This window comes from Nothoprocta perdicaria, unplaced genomic scaffold, assembly GCF_003342845.1.
Source record: "Nothoprocta perdicaria isolate Ctin4 unplaced genomic scaffold, notPer1 scaffold_91, whole genome shotgun sequence".
In the NCBI taxonomy this organism is placed as follows: domain Eukaryota; kingdom Metazoa; phylum Chordata; class Aves; order Tinamiformes; family Tinamidae; genus Nothoprocta; species Nothoprocta perdicaria.
This window is the reverse complement of record NW_020456210.1, coordinates 1,126,628-1,145,242: the sequence shown is the minus strand read 5'-3', so window position 1 is coordinate 1,145,242 and position 18,615 is coordinate 1,126,628. Positions and strand designations below refer to the sequence as shown.

Genomic DNA, 18,615 nt, shown 5'->3' with positions numbered 1-18,615 from the left:
TGCTTATTTATAAAGAGTTTTATTTTATATTTGTGTACAACAAATATATGAAAACAAATTTAATTTGAAAAAATGTATATTTGATTTCTTAAAAGTATTGAACTCTTAAGGAAAGCTTTATAGTTATTAAAAAGGCTCTGAAGGCTAAAATTATACTTGGATAGATATATGCATGTGTACATATATATATATATATATAAAACATGTGCAATTTTTATATATATAATATATATAAATAATTTGTGACTTTTACATGATACTTTAAGGTATGCTATTTAAAGTAGCAATAGAGATTATAAAATATAGTTTGCTATTTCTACATCATTTGCATTCAGCTTTATAAGCATCTAGACAGTGCAAAAATTTAACATACAGAAATATTCTCTACATTGTGCTCAGCTCCCAGCTTTCCTCTGTTGTGACCACAACCAGACCCAACTATATTTGGTGTGTTTAATAGCAGCCCTTACTAGCATCTTCTAAGAGCAGCAAAAGGAAATCTGTCTTACCCTGCGCTGTGCTGTGCTATATTTTGTGCAAGAGAGAACAATGCATTTCCTATGTTAAATGGCCTAACTCCCAGAGATCACATACACCTCACCATATTGACTCATTTCATTGCACTCCATATCCTGCAAAAATAAATCTCCTGCAGGACAGCATACATTACTGCGTACTGAAGTTTAAGTAATATATTTCTTTAACATAAGGCAGAAAGTCACTGAAATTCGATAACACTTTAAATCCAACGGCAATCTGGAATTAAACCACATTTATGCACCACATTTTTATAGATGCTGCCTTTTTTTTATGTTGATGTCAGAAAAATGTGGTAGAGAAAACTCACTTTTCTTTAAATAAAGGCAGGGAATAAGAGCAGTGCTGTAAGGAATTGCTGAAAAGCAATGGGACCCGGAGAAACCCGACTGCCTGGAAACACAAAGGTCAGTCTGCACAACCTTTCCTGTTGCTGATGAGCAATTCCTTGCAGGACATCTGGGGGAATACTCACGTGCAGCGGTGCTCRATCCCACAGAGCCCGAACGTTTTAGCTCCATTTAGCCTCTTTATTTGCATCTAGTCTATGTTAAGGCGTTGTGTGCATTTTTCAGGCCTTCCTCATATTGCTAAAAAAGACAACTTTGACCATTCTGTGCACTTTTGGAGTAGCTCCGTTTTAACTAAAGGATTTTTGTACTTCGGGTAATTTGTTTATTATCACTGACATAAAAGCCTCAATCCCGTTTCCATTAAAAACAGTCGTCGTTTCTCTCCTACAGGAAACAAAATTGTATCTAAATATGTCAGTCGCTAAGTTTGCTAATAGAAGTAAATACTATATCTGATAAGTCACTCAACACTTAAAGGCGAAGTGGTGTTAACTAATACTGCATCATTACAGATTTTATTAAACAAAATCTAAGAGCATTTCTGAAAAAAAGAAAAAAAAACCTGCGGGGCAGCCTACGGTCACAATGTGAAAAATCCTGGGGCCTTGCCAGCCTTTTTCTTTTTCCTCTTCCCTTGTTAAATCAGCTCTCTCACTCATGACCTGCATCATAGCTACTCAAAATAAAGGCTGGGGCCATGTAGCATCACCCGTCCAGACAGCTTAAATTTAAGTTTGGATACTTCAGAAGGGTGTCCCGCTTCCGGCTGCATTCCTAAGCCCCCTGTTAGCTGAAACTGTCGTGTTCCTGAACCCTTGTAGCGAGCAACAAGATAAAGAGCCGAGTGTCATCCCTCATCTTCTTCAGTTCTCAAGTTTATCTTTGCACTTGTCTACATAACGACCCCCTGCAGATTTCAGCTTTAATTCAGATCTGAGCCACAGCTGCAGAACAGGTCTCCCAAGAAAGACAGTCTCATTAGTGACCTGCGTAAGTGAGCCTTACTAGTTAAAACCTTGATTTAAATAYGAACAAAGGGGAAAAATAGATGCTGAGACAACATTTGCATCTGTTCAACTACAGCCTTGAAATTTTGGCTGTAAATTAGCCAAAGGATGGGCTTCACATCTCAGCTACCTTTCTCCATTGGGAAGGAACAGCCATGAGCACAAGTTTTTGCAGGATGTGGTTGGTCCTGGAGGATGGTTGAACACATACGGCCAAGGGCTGCATGCCTCGCAAGTCAGGACAAAGCAGAGACGTGCTGGCAGTTCAGCATTTCCTTATGCCCAGAAGTTTCCTATAGAGMGATGAGAGCCACAATTCCCATCTCCCTACGAGAAGGAAAATTGTTCAAACCTAGGGTAACACTGCACTAAAAGAAACTAATAACTAACGGTGCCAAAGCCTCTTGATTTAAGGATTCCCCAAAGTAATTTCCAAAAAAAAAAAGAAAAGGAAAACCTGTGGATTCAGTCAACACATTCTAAAATCCAATTACATAGTAAAATGCACTGGCGAGCAAGGCCTCAAATTCAAGGAAGAGAGGATTTAAAAGGATGGTGCAACATGGTTTCACGCTTTTAAACATTCTTAGGATAAAGGATAGCAGGCAATTTGGGAAACATTCCTTGTAAGCTGCGTGGGATGCGGCCAGTTTCCTTGCTGTGCGCTACAGCTCCGCTTTGCCTGTCTGGGCAGGGCGGGCGGCGCTGCCCTCTCCCGCGCTGCTCTTGTCGGCCGCTGCGAAGGACAACGCCGCCGAGTTTGTGCAGTAGCGTTTGCCAGTGGGACGAGGTCCGTCGTCGAAAATGTGGCCCAGGTGGGCGCCGCACTGCAACAGAACAAGAGGGTGTCACTGTGCGTCTGCCCAGCGTGGGGCACCCKGCTCGGTTATTCCCCGCGGGATTCGGAGCTGCACTGACAAGAGCGATGCAGGAAACGTGCGGCACCGTGGGTTCCTGCGGTTCGTGTTGTGCTACTTCACACGTCCAGCTGGGCGGTTACTTCTGAAAAGCCACCTGAGTGCGACGGTCTCACGGGGGGAGCTCAGGTGAAAGCGGCGGCAAGGGCAGCGCTGCCCACATCCCACACCCCTGCAAGCCTAATCCCGCTGGAAAGGGGGACCCGAGGTCCAGCCATTCCTCAGCCTGTGGCCGCCTGCCACCCCCCTCAGAGAGAAACTTTACCCGCCGGGCAATGCCCACGAGGACCTAAAGCAGTCGGGATGCACTGTGSAGTACGCTCTCCTATCTTCCTCTTCCCATAGCTTCTTGTTTTCCCAAAATGTAAGGGCATGAGGCTCCTTCTGCGCGCTCCTCTGCGCCTTGCCCCAGGAAGCGATGGATCTCACCTCCTGCTCATCTCACACGACTTTTTGTAGTAAAAAGGGCAGGTCTTTTTGTAGTATAAAGGGCAGGTGACCAAAAAACACCCACAGTACAGAAAGGCAAACTATTTCTGAATGACTGCTGGCCCGGAGCAGTTTACAAACAGGTTCCCTGCTCTGCAGCGTTTGGAAGAAGCTGAGGCAGTTGGCTATTATTCAGAAACTGGGATTACTATCACTGCACATTACGGCTGACAACTTATCGGGGTAATAAGTGCTTTGTATAATTAGTCACTTAAATTCCACAAGTTCCTTCTTACAGCCTGCCATGAGAAATGAAAAAAATAAAACTTTGCGCTGGAGAAATATTTATCTTGAGCAGGAAAGTCATGCTGCTTTGCTAAGGAGTGCTGCCCTTTCAAGTCAGCAGCTGATCGCAGTGAGAAGGGCAATGATGTAACTGAGATCACAGGGCTGTTAGTGAGCTCACAGTCAGAGAGCAAAAATTAAGGACTGTGATTTACTCTTAACATTCAATTAATTCATAGTTTCCAAAGTGTGCACAGAGGCAAGACTGGTTAATCTGAACTGTGAATGGGCTGCTGAGGGCAGCTCTGTGTGCCACAGTTAATACGCTGTTAATGTCACCCTGCTGTTAAGGCCTCTCATTCACCAAAGCACTAAGGAGAGTGTCCGCAGCAGCAGGTAAGTCCTGGCCCAGGTCTCTCAGTGTTTGCAGGAGGCTCTTGCATCCCCGAGGAGGGACAGAAACCCTCTCCTTGCTGAATCAGGGCAGCAAAGTGCAGGAGGGGCAGCACCCGCAGCCCCCAAAGCCTGTGGAGAGAGGCCAGGGCCCCGGGAACGGAGCTGGGCTATGGAGCAGCTGCTCAGCTTTGTTAGGAGGGGAAAAATACTGGGTGACGAGGAAGAGACAGGGGGAAATTGCATGAGAAATATCGATGCCCCTGTTGAAGGCTTGCCTCTGAACGACGGCCGCCTTCACACTTTCCTTTCCTCGGCACCTCTTGTTTTCTTTATTTCCTTGTCCTTGGGACTCAAGGACTTCTTGGGGAGACCTGAGGTGTTTATAAGACTGGAGTCTCTCACAGTGAGGCATTTCTCCTGATTAGGGACTTTCACTATCTCCAAGAAGCCAAAATAAAACTTAGTGTCCCAGAAAAAGTATTTTTCTAAATGCTCCACATCCTAATTAAATCATCTCAACTAAGGGCACTTCAAAATCTCCTGGCTAGAAGTGCTGAACAGACCTTTCTCAGATTAACATCTGCACAGGCATAATCATTCCCCCTCCAATGGATGGAAATGGAACACAAGGAAAACTATCAAGAGAAACAGCCTCTGAGGGTAACACTCACAAACACGTCAACTACGAAGGCCATCTATCAGAAAGGTTTTCCCCACAAAATCTGCCAAGCTGGTCAGAGCAATCCCATTACACCTCCTTGTGATGGCAGAGTCACGCCAGGGTTGGATTACTGCTAAATTTGTTACCTTTTGAGATTACTCCTCACTAAAAAGTTATGTGGAGCTGCTCTTTGTAGAGAACTCCACAAGTCATCTGCCCTGAAAGAAATGTAATTCAACTCTTTGCATCAGAGTGTAAGGGCCCTGGCCCTCAGCAGAGCGCAAAGGATGAAGCAATGTAGCTGTTGTCCCCACACATCACCCAGAGGTGCCAACTGCTTCTCTAGGCCACATATAAATGTCTGTAAAGTCTCCCAAAAAGAAACAATCTGCTCTATACATATATACACATCTATAAGGAGGAGAGAATGCACCGGGATTATGGAATGGTTAGAGTGAAGCATCTGAAACACGTGTTTGGGAGCAGGAAAGGCAGGGGGGTGACTGCGAGCTGTCGGTTTGCTTGGATCTCCGGAGGCTCCTGGTTCTAACGCGCTGCCGTGAGCCACAGGGAGCAGCTGGCAATCAGCTGCGGGATCTTATCCCAAGCTATCGGTGTGCAAACACCATTTTGAGACTACCGAATTTTACTGATTTTTGCAGGTACAAATAATAGCTGCCTTGAGGGGAAGCTCTCTTGAACGGGAAAGGGAAAAGAGAGATGCATCCAGTTTTAGACTATTCCTCAAATGCATTTACAATTAACTTTTACCTGTCATTAATCATTGACCTTGTAAATATTTCTATGCTGATGTAGTTCCAAAAAACCGTAAAAGTCTTTTTTTCCTAGGATAATCCCATGGATGTCTTTATTCTATATTACAGCAAGTTTAACCAGTGTTTACTCTCTATAGAGGAGAAGCTTCAAAGCAAATGTTTTAACTCTCTCAAACAGGTGGAAGGACATTTGAAGAAAAAGCAACTGCTATTTCATCTGAAAAAGATGAATGAAGTTTTGGGTGGGGGAGAGCCTATTTCCCCCCAGTTTGACCAAGCCCAGTCATACCAATCCCATTGCACTTCCAGGCTGCAGTAAAACTGCTCCGTTTGCAGCTGCATGTGCGATTCACATTCCTAGGGCTCGGAGGAGGGGAGGAAATGCTTTTGTTATGGAYACACAATGTGATGGTATTAGCTGTGCTGAGCAGTGGCTGCAAARATGTGCACCACTCCTCAAGTTATTTTCCTGTGTGACTTGATCATCTGTGGGGCTATTCTGCCAGGAGGTTGGCATAAGGACTGTCTAGTGACTATGGTCATATTTTCTTTTTATCTTTGCTCTAAATTCAGACTTGGGTTTTGCCTTAAGTTTATGGTGCCTGTGTGTGATTGCCATTAATACTCCTGGTCTCAGGTCTGCTCGCAGTATTTTTTCTGGCCAAAGGTAAATGACATTCCCAGACTCCTTGGCCYGACCACAGGCTTCCCTGGGCTTCACTGAGGTGAACCCAAGAACTCCAGCCATCTCCTGAACAGAGTCATCAGCTACAGCCTGTTCAGCAGACGATCAGTGCACTGACTTCAGCACTGCTCAGCCTTACCAAGCCGAGCTGGGCAAAGTCCTTGCAGTTTTGATTATTCCAGTAACCGCTGGAAAAGTGTGAAATGCCCACCCTGTGGTCACATTGCAACCTTTCTAGGCAATTTAGGGAAATAGGTATTTCAAAAAAATCTTAAATGAATCTTCTAAAGAATGTCATCAATGTAAAGGCAATACAGTTATCTAATAGCCATGAGATACTAGCAGACGTGCTGGTTGACCATAAATATGTAGGGTCAAACCCTCTACCCAGACACAGTGGTTAATGGATTCTCCACAAAGACAACCCTGTCTCTTTTGGGGAAGCTTCTTMACTCACTCTGAACTCTTATACAGACTAGTGAGAATGTGTAACATCAATGAAGAAATCATTTACCCTCCCAACAATTCTGTCTGGAAACGGAAGAGCAAATTCTCACAGCCCAAATGAAGCTGCTGCTCCTTTCGGGAGGAATTTGAGCCTGGAGAGCTCAAGGATGACCAGCTGCTGGATGTGACTGTCCAACTCCAACGCAGCAGCTGCCCCTTTGCTAGGTAATGATTACGCTGCTCCCTTTGCAGAGAGGAGGGCAGCACAAAGGATGAAAGGAAGTAGAACGAGACAGATAACGGAAAATGTGGGGTTGTTTTGAAAAGCAACTGACTTCATTATCAGGGCAGATGGGATTGTCAGAAGGAACCATTAAGCATGCCCTGGGAATGAGCGTTGGGAACGAGTTAGCGCCAGGGCACAGTAATGTGCAGTGATGGAATCAGCACACACATGGTGGCTCCAGCGCCTCCCCTTCCATCTCAGCTCCTGCTGTACCGACAGAAGGGGGCAAGGCTCCCTTGGGAGGCTCCTTTGAAGGGACCCCTTTYGGGAAGCCAATCTTTGTAGCCTCACCACTGAATCCAACCATTCCCAACGATGTGCACTCCAATGGGCCCTTTGTGCTTTTAGCTCCTTCCACCCCGCTGTCATACCTACGATCCATTGTGCTCTCTTGCAATGATTACTAYTTAATGGAACTGAAAAGTTTGCAAATCTTACAGAAAGTGCAGCGCACGGTAATGATTTTTGCAGCCTTTGGTCTGCATGGTCTGTATGTGCTATACACTGACCTGACTGCAGGATATTTCAATTCTGTGCATCCCGTAGGAGAAATCATCAGCGAAAGTAACTGCATCAGGACTGATCACATCATAGAAGGAAGGCCAACCTGGAAAAAAGGAACAAGTGAGAAGAAAAGACACTATCGCATCTTTGTGACAGATGACATTGTGAAAATCAGATAGAGAATAACACTTTGAAAGAACCTTCATATCACTGCAGGGCCTGAAAATAAATGGCAAGGATCCTAAATTAATTAGGGACTTTGGAACATTTTATCCTGAACACAAAGTTGTTTATTGGCAAGGATCAAGTTGCCAGTAGTTGCCCATGTCAACAGCTATTCCTGCACTTTACTGTGAGCAACAGCAGCAGGTTATCTCAAGCAAGAGATGTTCACTCAGGTGGGCCAGACTCAGCCTCACATCACTCCAAAACACATAAAATCTGCCCAGAGGACAAACTGCAAGATCTTGTGGAACATGTTACGCTTTTGCAGTACAAAGTTCTTTAAAAAAGAAGTCGATACATTGCAGGTTAGAGTCCCACAGTCCACCCCGCCCTTCGCCTAAAAGCATGGTTACTGCTAAGGACCTGCTCAGAGCCTGATCCATTCGCAATGGAGACCACTACTACTGTGCCTAGTTTCAAAACTGTGACGAGTGCTTCAGATCACTTGCTGTCCATGGCTTAAATGGAGTCATAACAAGGCCTATAATACACATATCTACCACTAGTAGATTACTCTGCCTCCAGCACAAAAGGAAATGCCCTCATTAACGTGCACGTTCAACAGAGCTGCTATCTCAGCATGGAGCAGCGTGACCTGATACCCGATGATTAAGAGGCTGCACGCTTGATTTACAACTAGCGGGCCGGGCACATATCATTTATGTAATGACCTTCTACTTCTTAATTGTTCCTTGCCAAGTCTCCCACTGTCCACAACGCAGGCGGCCCCGTAGATACTCATTACACAGCTGTAACTTTCCAGCCACCTCTCACAAAACAGTCGTCATAGGGTCTATTTCTTGAAGTTCGGCTCCCACATAAGAACCCGATACATTTTGAGGTCATGTCAACATCTACCAGTGCCCACCTGACACTGCATGAGATGTGTGTCCCTCTCATTTTGTCTCTTGCCAAATATTGTAACACACACAGATATACTCTTCCTCTCAGCGTATTACATATATGCCTGTGCATTGTTTCTTCTTCCAGGATCTGCTAAGTATGTACTACTACTGATTTCATAAAATGTCCTGCAATAAGTTATTAAGAAACACAGCAGCAGCTGTGAATCACTGTACGAAGACGAATAAAGGACATATAAAGTTTCCCATAAGTAAAGGGAGTAAAATTTCTTGTTTAGTTAAAGGAGGTGTGGAAGCTATCAAGTTTTCAGTATGGAATTGTATGGAATGGAGTGTGCAAACTGGAAGAAAAGTCCATATGTCTTTGGATATATCTTAAACTACTAAATGTACAGGAACACTCTTAGGATGCAAGCAGAGCAAGCATAATTTTTTAAGAAAGAAGCACTTAAAAACACTTTCTTTCCTTTGAGAAACTGTACACATATCACAGTATTCCTAACCCTGCAACCTGAAGGCCTTTGCAGATCCAAGCCTGATGCCTCCAAAGAGTCCACTCACATCAGAAGTGTTCCCCAAGAACCCACTGCAGAAGCAAGGAGACTCCTGCCTTTTGCTTTGCTTTTGCCTCCCACAATTTATGGTAAATGTAAGAGCTACAGAGAGCAGATGGAGATGAAGAACAAGAACTCTGAACTCAGAAAATACCCCACAAAACTAGACCTGAAAAACAGCACAGAAGCGATCTCCTTTAAAAAGTGATGAATTCTTCCCTGCATGCAAAATATCCCTGCCAAACAAATACGTTCACAAACAGAAAGGAATAAACATACGAAAAGTTTTGTAAAGGGGTTATCCTGTTGACAGAAAAATTGATGTCTCCTAATTGGTGGCTCCTCTCCAACACTATTCATCATCTCCTTAGCTGGGCCTCTGTCTAATGAAAACTGAAGATTCATAGGACTGGTCAGATGATTTTTTCATTAAGACTTTTCAGTTTTTTGGATTTAAATGCTTTGCAAAAGGGTGACATATCTAACCGCCAGATTGTCCTTGTGTGATGGCAGAGAAGTTCTAAAGAGACATGCTCCTTAGGGCAACCAACTATCTCATCGAGTGAAGGCATTTGGAGGAGGAACATTTCACTGCTGCAGAAATTCTCAGAGGCAACCCTCCCTCGTCTGTAATAGCAATAAGGGAGAAGCTTCAAAGGCTGCTACACAGAGATTGAAGCAATCTGTGTCTTGCTGAGAAAATTATCTTGTGCGAAGGGCTTGGAGGAGATGTGTTTATGTCAGCTTTGACATTAAAGAAAGACCATCCATCCTCCTTTCTCCAGACTTTTCCTTTTGGTCTTCCCATTCAAGACAGAAAAAAAAAATTATTTGCTTTGGATGAATTCCATGGACTTTTAAAAAATGAAGTCATCTGAAACCTTTATAAACAGTCAAGCTCCTCCTAAAGTAGCCTTTGTGCCCAACTGGAGTGACTTCAATTTAGGCTGTTAGTTGCTGCTCCATTTGACACATGTTTCAAAGACTCCCCCACTGTCACATATGTTCCCGGGTTGGGGACTCTCAAAACAGTCTCTCCATCCAGGGGGTAACCTCGAAGACGTGCAGACTTTTACTTCTACGTCATGCAGGCTCTTTCTGAGCGCCACTGCTGCCCAGGCATCAGCATATCTGTGACAAACTGGAATGTGGGGGTTTGAATGACAGCTAAGCAAATCCTGTGACAAAAAAGGCTCTTGAAGGGCACTGTGAGACCACTGTCACTCTGTGCACCTTGAAAGGAAGACAAGTGAACTGCTTGTTGAGCTCATGAACCCTTGTGCAACCCTTCATTGATCGAACTCACCAGGAATAACTACCTCTCTGCTGGCTCCTTTCCCTCCTCTAAAGTTTAAGTGGAAAACCCACTTGATGGCATGCTAATCTTCTCATGGTTTGCTAATCTTCTCATTGCAGATCCTCTGTAAAGCCTAGTGCTTAGACTCAGCTCTCCACAGATTATTGATTTCTGTCAGGTCTAGCTGAGCAAGCCAGATGGGCAGCAAGAGCGGGAGCAGTAGCGTTTGAAGGATGGTAAAACTTYGGAAAAAACAGCTGCAGGAGGAAGGCAGCAAAGGGGAACTGCAGGAGACAAGATGGAGAGTCTCCTAACTAAGTGATCAACTTAAGGGGCATTTGAACATTTTTGTGTGTGTTTAAGAGCCAAGATTGGTGAGTATGTTTGTCCCTGAACCTAAACTTTAGTTTGAAGCAGAACATTACACTGTAATGGGCAGTAATTCTTATCAAAAGAGAGACATTTAAAATGGGACCATTCTTAATTTCACTACAGTGACTTTACGTTGTCAATATAAAAGGGCTTTAAAAGAAGAATTTACTGTATTGTGCTCACTATAAGAACCCTTTATATGGAGTTGGACCTGTGTGTCCTTTGGGCCTGTTCCTTGTATGTTAATAAGCTGGACAGAGAGATGAATGGGGATTCAGACATAGAGCAGGTATCCTTTCTAAAACCCACACCAGAAGCAAATAAAGCAATGAAACTTCTTACTGTCAAGGAGCTCAAGGAAAACTATTTGTAAAATGAGCTTTCATGACAGATCTTTTCCATTCATCCTGGAGGAGTAACAGAAGGGATCCTATGCTGCTGGATGTCACACTCACTGAGTCATGTCCTCCTCTTTCTCATTGTGGCACCCCCACCAAATCTTTCATAGAAGTTGCATGGCCTTTATAACTTCTTCCTCCTCTCCCCCCAAAGCTTAATCTTTTGTTTCTCAAAATGGTCCTTATTCCGGCAAGGAATAGGCCAAAGAAAAAGGCCGTTGAGGCCTCCTTGGCAAAGGAGAATGGAGAACACCTCACACTGCCACATGCAGCGGAAGTGAAGACAAGGGACAGAAACATGTGCTCTGGTAACATAYATTGGATGTTGCTTTTCCTACCCTGCCCACAGGGCTTTAAATCATTTAAAAGAGGTATTTTTATTGGTTACTTTCAGACCTCTTATTCTGGGTATCTAATTTAGCTGGCATTACTAGCGAGCTGCCCAAGGTAGGTAGATGCACAGGGAGCTGGCACACCATGGGTATCACGAAGGAAGAGGCAGCCAGCACTTAGCAGCAGGCCAAATTGCATAGCTGGTCTCCTTCTTAAATGGAGATGCCAAAGCAGTTGAAATGCAAACTACAGCTAGGGCAGTTTGCCTACGGTCATCCCTCTTCTCTGTGCTCCCGACAGAAATCAAAAAAAGGGCAAGAGCAGATTATCTCATTCATGTTAGTCCCAGAAATTCTAAAGCACTTTTATTTATCACTGTTTCCTGAGGCGAGGCTCATGAACAAACAAAAGACAAAGACATTTTGTTCCCATAAACACTTGAAAACAGTTTACCTGTAGAGGCATCTCAAACCTCCCTCCAGTTYTGCAAGTTTGTACACATTTATTTGTACTTAGACCTCCAACTTCCTAATACATGGGTGCAAGCYGTTTGACATCTAACTCTTAAAATACGAGTCTATAATGATTTGCAGAAGCCAAACTTCAGGCTGCTTTGGAAAATCAGGCCTGATASGTTATTTTTTCCCCTTTCCTGAACTAATATTCCCTTTGACATTTTTTTGAACAGCAAAATTGCAATCCCAAAGCTTCTAATGCCCCTATATTATTCCCATTTCTTACACCTGCTGACTGGAGACCTCCACAGTTTTTCAATAACTGTAAAGTTTGTAGTTATGTTTTTCATTTTAGAAGTCAAAGAGATTAAATCCAACCTGCATTTTATCATTCTTTGCTGTAAGTATTTCAAGCATTTATTTCAGTGAGTTATTTACAGATGGAGATGTAGGGGGAGATGGAAGATGTTAGAACTAGCAAATGGCACCAGATGGAAAAGAAAGAGGACCTTGACCTGAAAAATACCTTGTTTCTCTGATGTGTTGTATTTTTAGATTTTTGATTCCCTTTTAACCTAATATGGATTAATGAAAACCCAAAGGCTTTTTAAGGTAGAGTCTTATCATTTATCTTCACTGAGAAGCTGTGTCTGTACAAAAACTTGAAGCATATAGGATTAAAAGAGGAGATAATAAAGTTTCTACTTTGAAACTGCTGTAAAGCTCAAGGACCTTCACTTTTTTCCTTCACACAGGCTCATTGAAACAGAATCCAGCAAAGCCAGGCGTCCACAGCTGTAACTTCTCACATACAAGTTTAATGTAAAACTACAAAGTGACATATTCTTATTATGTGCAGTGCCTGCACAAATATAGGGCGCTTTTTGGCTAACATGCTGGGCTATTTTTCATTATATCTTCATGACRATGAATCCAAAATAAATAGCCTTACTAACAAATATTTTACAATGAGGTAACGTTACTTTCAGTGGAGGTTCATCTAATCTACCTGAGTGTAACTAAACCCAAAATGAGGCACAGAAACTTTCTGGTTCATCAGCCCAGGGCTAAGAGTAGATTTTCATTTCACTGGTAAGAAAATAGGTCTTTCTAGGACCAGGCAGGTTTAAGAAGAACTACATGGTACTGGCTTTCAGCAGAACATGCAGAGAAGCAAGCTAAAGCAAGCTAAAGAGCTAAAGCTAAAGAGAAGCAAGCTGAAGCAAGCTAAAGTTTGGGAGAAAAAAAGGAAAATAAAAGTAAAGAGGAGGTTCACCTCTAATCCACTATCTTCCTCAGCAAAGCTGGGGTACCACAGCAGATAAACTGCACTCAGAGAGAGCAGTGTGCAAAGGGAGTTTCACAAAACAACTGAACTCYTAATAGCAGCTTTTATGAGACAGTCATCATCTGTTTTTTCTCTTTATGTTTCTCGCTTGGGAAATAAAAAAGTGAAAGCCATAAATAAAGGTGGTATTTGTTTTTTTCCACTTAGGCGCTCTGAATGTCAAAACAACTTTCTATGAAACAACATATGCAATCCAGATTTATATCTTTGTTAGTTGGAGAAGGCTATATTTGTTTAAAATGATTGTTAAGGGAGATCTGAAACTTCACATCTACAATCTCATCTGACATCTGAATTGTTTAGAACAAGAGGGACCCTGGTGTTGCTAGTGCAATGAACGCATGGGGCCAGTTCTCTTTAGCAATTAATAACTGTATCACATACAGCTATTGCCCTAAATGCTTCCTTAATCCCTTGACTGTATTCTAAGATACTGCTAAATACATATTGACTGTTTTAGAGCCTTCCTCTAAAATGCTTCTGACATGTCCAATGTCTGGACTGCTGTTAAAATCAACAGGTAAGCAAGAGCTGGGGTCTTCCTTAAGTCTTCTTACTAAGATTGAGTTACTAATGGTTTCTTTTTTGGTTCAGGTTCAGCAAAACTGCTGAACCTAACTCACTTCCTCCCAAAGGATGGTTTTCTCCCCTCATCTGAACAGTGTCTCTTATTACTTTAAATCACGGCTAATGTTTTTAAAAATATATCTTACACATAAGTCAGTTGTAGATCTTCAGCATCAAAGGAAGCGAACAGAATCATGTGAAACAGTGTAACCTTAAGCTATAATTTTAAAATGACATTAAGAAATGTCTCAAATAGTTTTAAAAATTTACTGTTGACCTAGTAACCTCAGTCTAAAGCATTCAATTTCGAATAAATGTTTTTGTTTTCCTTCCAAAAGCTGCACTAGAAAAAAAAAGTATGTCTTGCAAAGTAGCTTGCAATCTGTTTTCTTACAAGTTATCTATACAACTCGCTAAAATAATTGAAACTTTCACATAGGATGAGTAAGTCAGGAAAATACTAGAATGATGAGGCCATCTGATGGGAGTGATTTGACAAAACTGGAATCCAAATGTAGTGTATTCATGGGAAAAATCAAAAGAACTATACATGCAATCCTGTAATAACAGGGTCTGGCACTGAAATTATGATGACGACGACTAATCGTTAATGACTGCAGTGCAGAGCCCAAGTGCATCCAGGAACATCAGTTACAAGGAAGGCACATATTTGAAAAATTTGTTTGGGGTGCTTCAAATAACAGACATTTATAATTTGTTTTTTAAACCCATCATAACATTTTCCTATAGTATTACACATACTGGGGAAACAGATTTTGTAAAGAGCAGGCAGAAGTCAAACACATATTAAAGCTAAAACTACGGATATGGGATTCTGACAGAAATTGCTTTTCACTCAGAAATGCAGCCTGTATTGTCTCCCTTGTGCAGCTCTATTCCCTTGGAGCAACATGCCTACAGCATCGAGTGCCACAGCAGACAAGCGCCCTCCTCGTTACAGCTGGACAAACAGGCTCTAACTGCAGTAGTAAAGTTCTGAAACGARGGAAAGAGTTATTACAGTGATTAAAAAACAAGAAAAAGACCAAGGCCCCTTTCTTCTGTTTGCTTTAGGTACTGAATGAGATGCCTTCGCAAGAGAACTTAGTCCCAAATAACTAAAAGGGCACATAATATTCTTGTCCATCAAGAAAATTGAACGTACAAGATTAGGGCCTAGACCAGGGCAGTGAGCTGACAGCGGTGTCTGCCCGAGGTACACGAAACAGCCCACTGAACTGCAGGCTAAAACCAGATCCCCAAACCTGTGGTGAGGGAATTTGTTCAGGGGACAGGACCCTACAAGAAGGTGGAGCTGGGTCCCTTCTGCCACCAYCACCACGAGGTAGTGCAAAACCTTCTTCTTTGCCTAATGGCAACAGATCATCACTAAGTCCTTCTTAAAATAGATAATATTTCCAGAGATGAGTTTTGCTCCAGTGAAGGAACAACTTATGTTGAGCTACAGGTTACCCAAAGCCCACCGTGAGTGAGGTCGCAAAGCCATCGCTGCCCTGGGAAGCACCAAAGCTCCACTCTGCAGCTTTACACCAGGTCCACTCATGCGCTCCTGCCATCAGGGACAACCTGTCACCCAGCGTAGTTTTCCACTGCCCCCTGCCTAAGACTTAGTCAGCACAGATTGCCCTTGCACCCTGCACTGTGGATGCATGTGGACACATGGGATGTGGATGCAACGGTACGGAAAAAGAAAAAAAAAAGCATCATTTGAGGGGACAGATCGCTCAGAGCTGCTACTGGGTTGGGTGACCCACACACCTCTGTTCCTTTAAATTTTCTATGGAAAACTTTGCATATCACAGCTGCACTTTGAAAACTACTGAAAATTGAAACTACAGAAATGGGAAAAGTTTAATATTTCAGATTATAATGTCCACCTTCTGTTTTACTTGCTGTTACGGTTTTTAAAGCAGAGCGTGCCTTTTCTGCTACACCCCACATTTTCCTTCAAGAAGGATTTCAAAGGAAAACTTTTCACAACCTTATGGTGTAGACAGTGACACAGTTCAAGGAAAGGAACAGCTTGGAAAAGTGCTTAAAAAATATCTTATGAGGAGCTATTCCCCTTTAATACCCTGCTGGGGGAAAACCTGCTTGCCTGTAGGACCAGTCTGAAGACTGAACAAGCATTAACACGGCTGCTGCACAGAACAGTTCAGCACAGGTCTCTTATTTGCTCAGGTGCCCATGCTATTCCTGACATGACAGCTTCCCTTTTTTTCTTTTTTTCTTTTTTCTAGTTAACTTTCTATTATATTTTCAGTCAAATAAATTAAATAAATCAAACAAGCTGCACGCAAAATACATGCTCCTAATCGGGCAGTTATTTTCAACCGGAGCTAAGAGTGAYTATAATTGGGTACAATATGAATGAGCATAGATAAAGTTATTATAGTCGCTATATTTTTTTGCCGAGATATAATATGTATTTAGAAATGTTCAACTTGCTTCCGGGTCTTGTTTTCTCTTACCTTAAATTTAAGGGAATAATTGGTTCGGAAAAGAAATCTGATTCAAGAGGCAGGAGGGGAAATAAGAGACCATTGGCAAAAAGAAAATGGCCCAACATGCAGGAAAAGACTGGAAGACAAGAAGCTAGGAGTGAAGGTGCAATCATTTAAYAGAGGCATTCAAATATCTTGAGGAAAACACCCTATACACACCAGAATTTGTCCCAGGCAAATTCTGCTGTGCCTTCCCATAGACTGGTCACAACTGTAATTCAAATTGTGAGCTTTGGGGACACTTTTCAGATGCTGCCTTCTGTAATACCACATATCCATGGGTTGTCCAGGATTGTCTTTACTTCTGCTCAGTTCTTCTGACTGGGATATTTCTCTGTTCCTTCCAAAGGTCTCATAACTGAGCGGGAACACAAGCCCCACCTCAGAAACGTCTGCTGCTGATGGACACACTGCCATGTGCYGCCCATGCGTCTCCAGGCACTGGCAAAATCTGTAAATCTGAAGTGCAGCAAAGCTGACAGACACTGCACAACCACATGGGAGGCATGGACTCTTTGGACAGTGCAAGTATATAGATCCTAAATGAAAATATCAGAGCCCTACTGACAGTTTTTTATGTGAGTTACTCTGCTGATCCAAATTTGCTCCTGTTTGCTCATGATACAGGTTGGCTCAAAATCATCTCTTTCCATTCAGATAATRATCTGAGCCTGCAATTAGGTTTCCCCCAAAATAAATGGGCACAGAAGAGATCTGAAAACATCCACACGAAATTAGCATTGGCCCATTCAGTGCCAGTATTTGTCTAATTTCACTAGGTTTATTTTAAAGCAATATAGATGGGCCCAGCATATCAATTCAACAAATCCTTGCTCGGAAGGGAATAAGAAGCTCCTGTTTTAGCAGAGCTCAAAAAAAAAAAAAAAAAAATCAGATTAGCCCTACCAAGGGCTGAACTCGTGTCAGAAAGTGAACTTCCGAGGGGAAGCATGGTGTTTAGCAGATGGTGAAGTCATTCCTGTCATTCCCTCTATTTCCAATGGTTCGAGGATGAGCTGCTTGTCCTAAAAGCCAGAAAAGACCATTTAAAAATACTCCATCAACTCCAGATTCCAGCTATGAGGTAAATGAAGTGCTCAAGGGTCTCTGCTGGCAGTCAGCAACACCGAGGTGTCTTCTCCAGGAGATGAAGGCTCAGCATCCAGGGTGCGACCAGCAGCAGCCTCGCCTCATCCTTCAACCCGCACGGAAATCCCTCCAAGGGTCGGTGGGCAGCGGAGCAGGCAGCTCCACAGGCCCAGCCGCGCGGCTGCGTGTCCGGCCTGATCCCAATCCCCAGGCCCGGAGGGAAGCGGGAAGCGGCCTGGAGGAGCACAGGGCGAGTTCCACCTGCTGGTGGCACGGAGCCGCCGGGAGGACAGCGAGCGGGCGCACTGCAGCCACGGTGACAGCTAATATCTTTGTTCTTGTCTCCACCTGCTGATTTTCAAAGTAAATATACTTGCGCCGAGTAGTTTTATAAATAAATACACTTGCTAGTTATTTTAAACCTGTGTTTCAGGATCAAGTTATACACAAACACTGCGATCTCGGAGGAAAGCGTGAGGGAGAATGCTGTAAGCACAGAATTTTCAATGATTTCTTTCCTGCTTTTTAAACAAACTTTTGTAAAACAACAGTGTCATTCTACTCACTCCTTCCTCTCCCCCTCTCTAGTACTTCAGCATGTCTCTCGAGCACGTGGTTGCTGACTGTGCAGCACAGGCTTTGCCCCTTCCCAGCCATTAAATGTTCTTTAGATCCATGTACAAAGTCATTAGCTCATCGCTTGGGCCTTGCTAAGGAAGAATACCTGCGAGCCGCGTGAGCTTCAGCTCTGGCAGATTTTCCCTTCAGAGGCACAGACCCCTAAACCCTGCAGTCTGCAGTGACCCGCGGTGCCTGGGCACACGGAGAGGGGCTGCCAGCAAGAGCCAGGCAAAGAAGCAGCTCAGAAGAAGCCCCATTAACTGCCATTTGCTGTGTCCATCTCCCAAAGCACAAAACAGTGGGGATCCCTTCCAGCTTTCACCCCGCCAAATAAATCTGAACTCGGAGTTAAGCAGCATTCGGGTTCCTGCCTCAGTGACTCCGGTTCAAAGGCAGCCAAAGGTACCACGAAATATTGGTACCAAATGCCAGCCCGGCACCATCGTTGTGCACACGCTGGGGAATAAACACAGGCCAAGCTCTTGTTTAAGCAGGCTCGTTCTCACTCCAATCACTCTATAAATTTTTGGAGCTCACACGTCAAAAAGCATCATCCTCAATTCACTGAACCTTTCCAAAAAAAAAAAAAAAAAAAAAAAAAAGTTGTGTACTAGTTGTCTTAAAAGCTATATTTATTCTTTCTTTGCTGTATCCTGCTATAAAATACTTCCAATTGTACACAGAT

General features: G+C 43.2%; 1 protein-coding gene across 1 annotated transcript in view; it reads right to left on the bottom strand.

Moving 5' to 3' along the window:
* Nucleotides 1–392: 392 nt before the first annotated feature.
* MSRB3 (methionine sulfoxide reductase B3) overlaps nucleotides 393–18,615 on the bottom strand; it is a 66,217-nt gene continuing 47,994 nt past the window's right edge. Inside the window, exons 5-6 of the mRNA XM_026052802.1 lie at nucleotides 7,289–7,386; nucleotides 393–2,724 (exon numbers count right to left, since the gene is read on the bottom strand). Of these exons, the coding sequence (XP_025908587.1) occupies nucleotides 2,563–2,724; nucleotides 7,289–7,386 (260 nt within the window). The 3' untranslated portion in view covers nucleotides 393–2,562. The remainder of the gene's footprint in view (nucleotides 2,725–7,288; nucleotides 7,387–18,615) is intronic.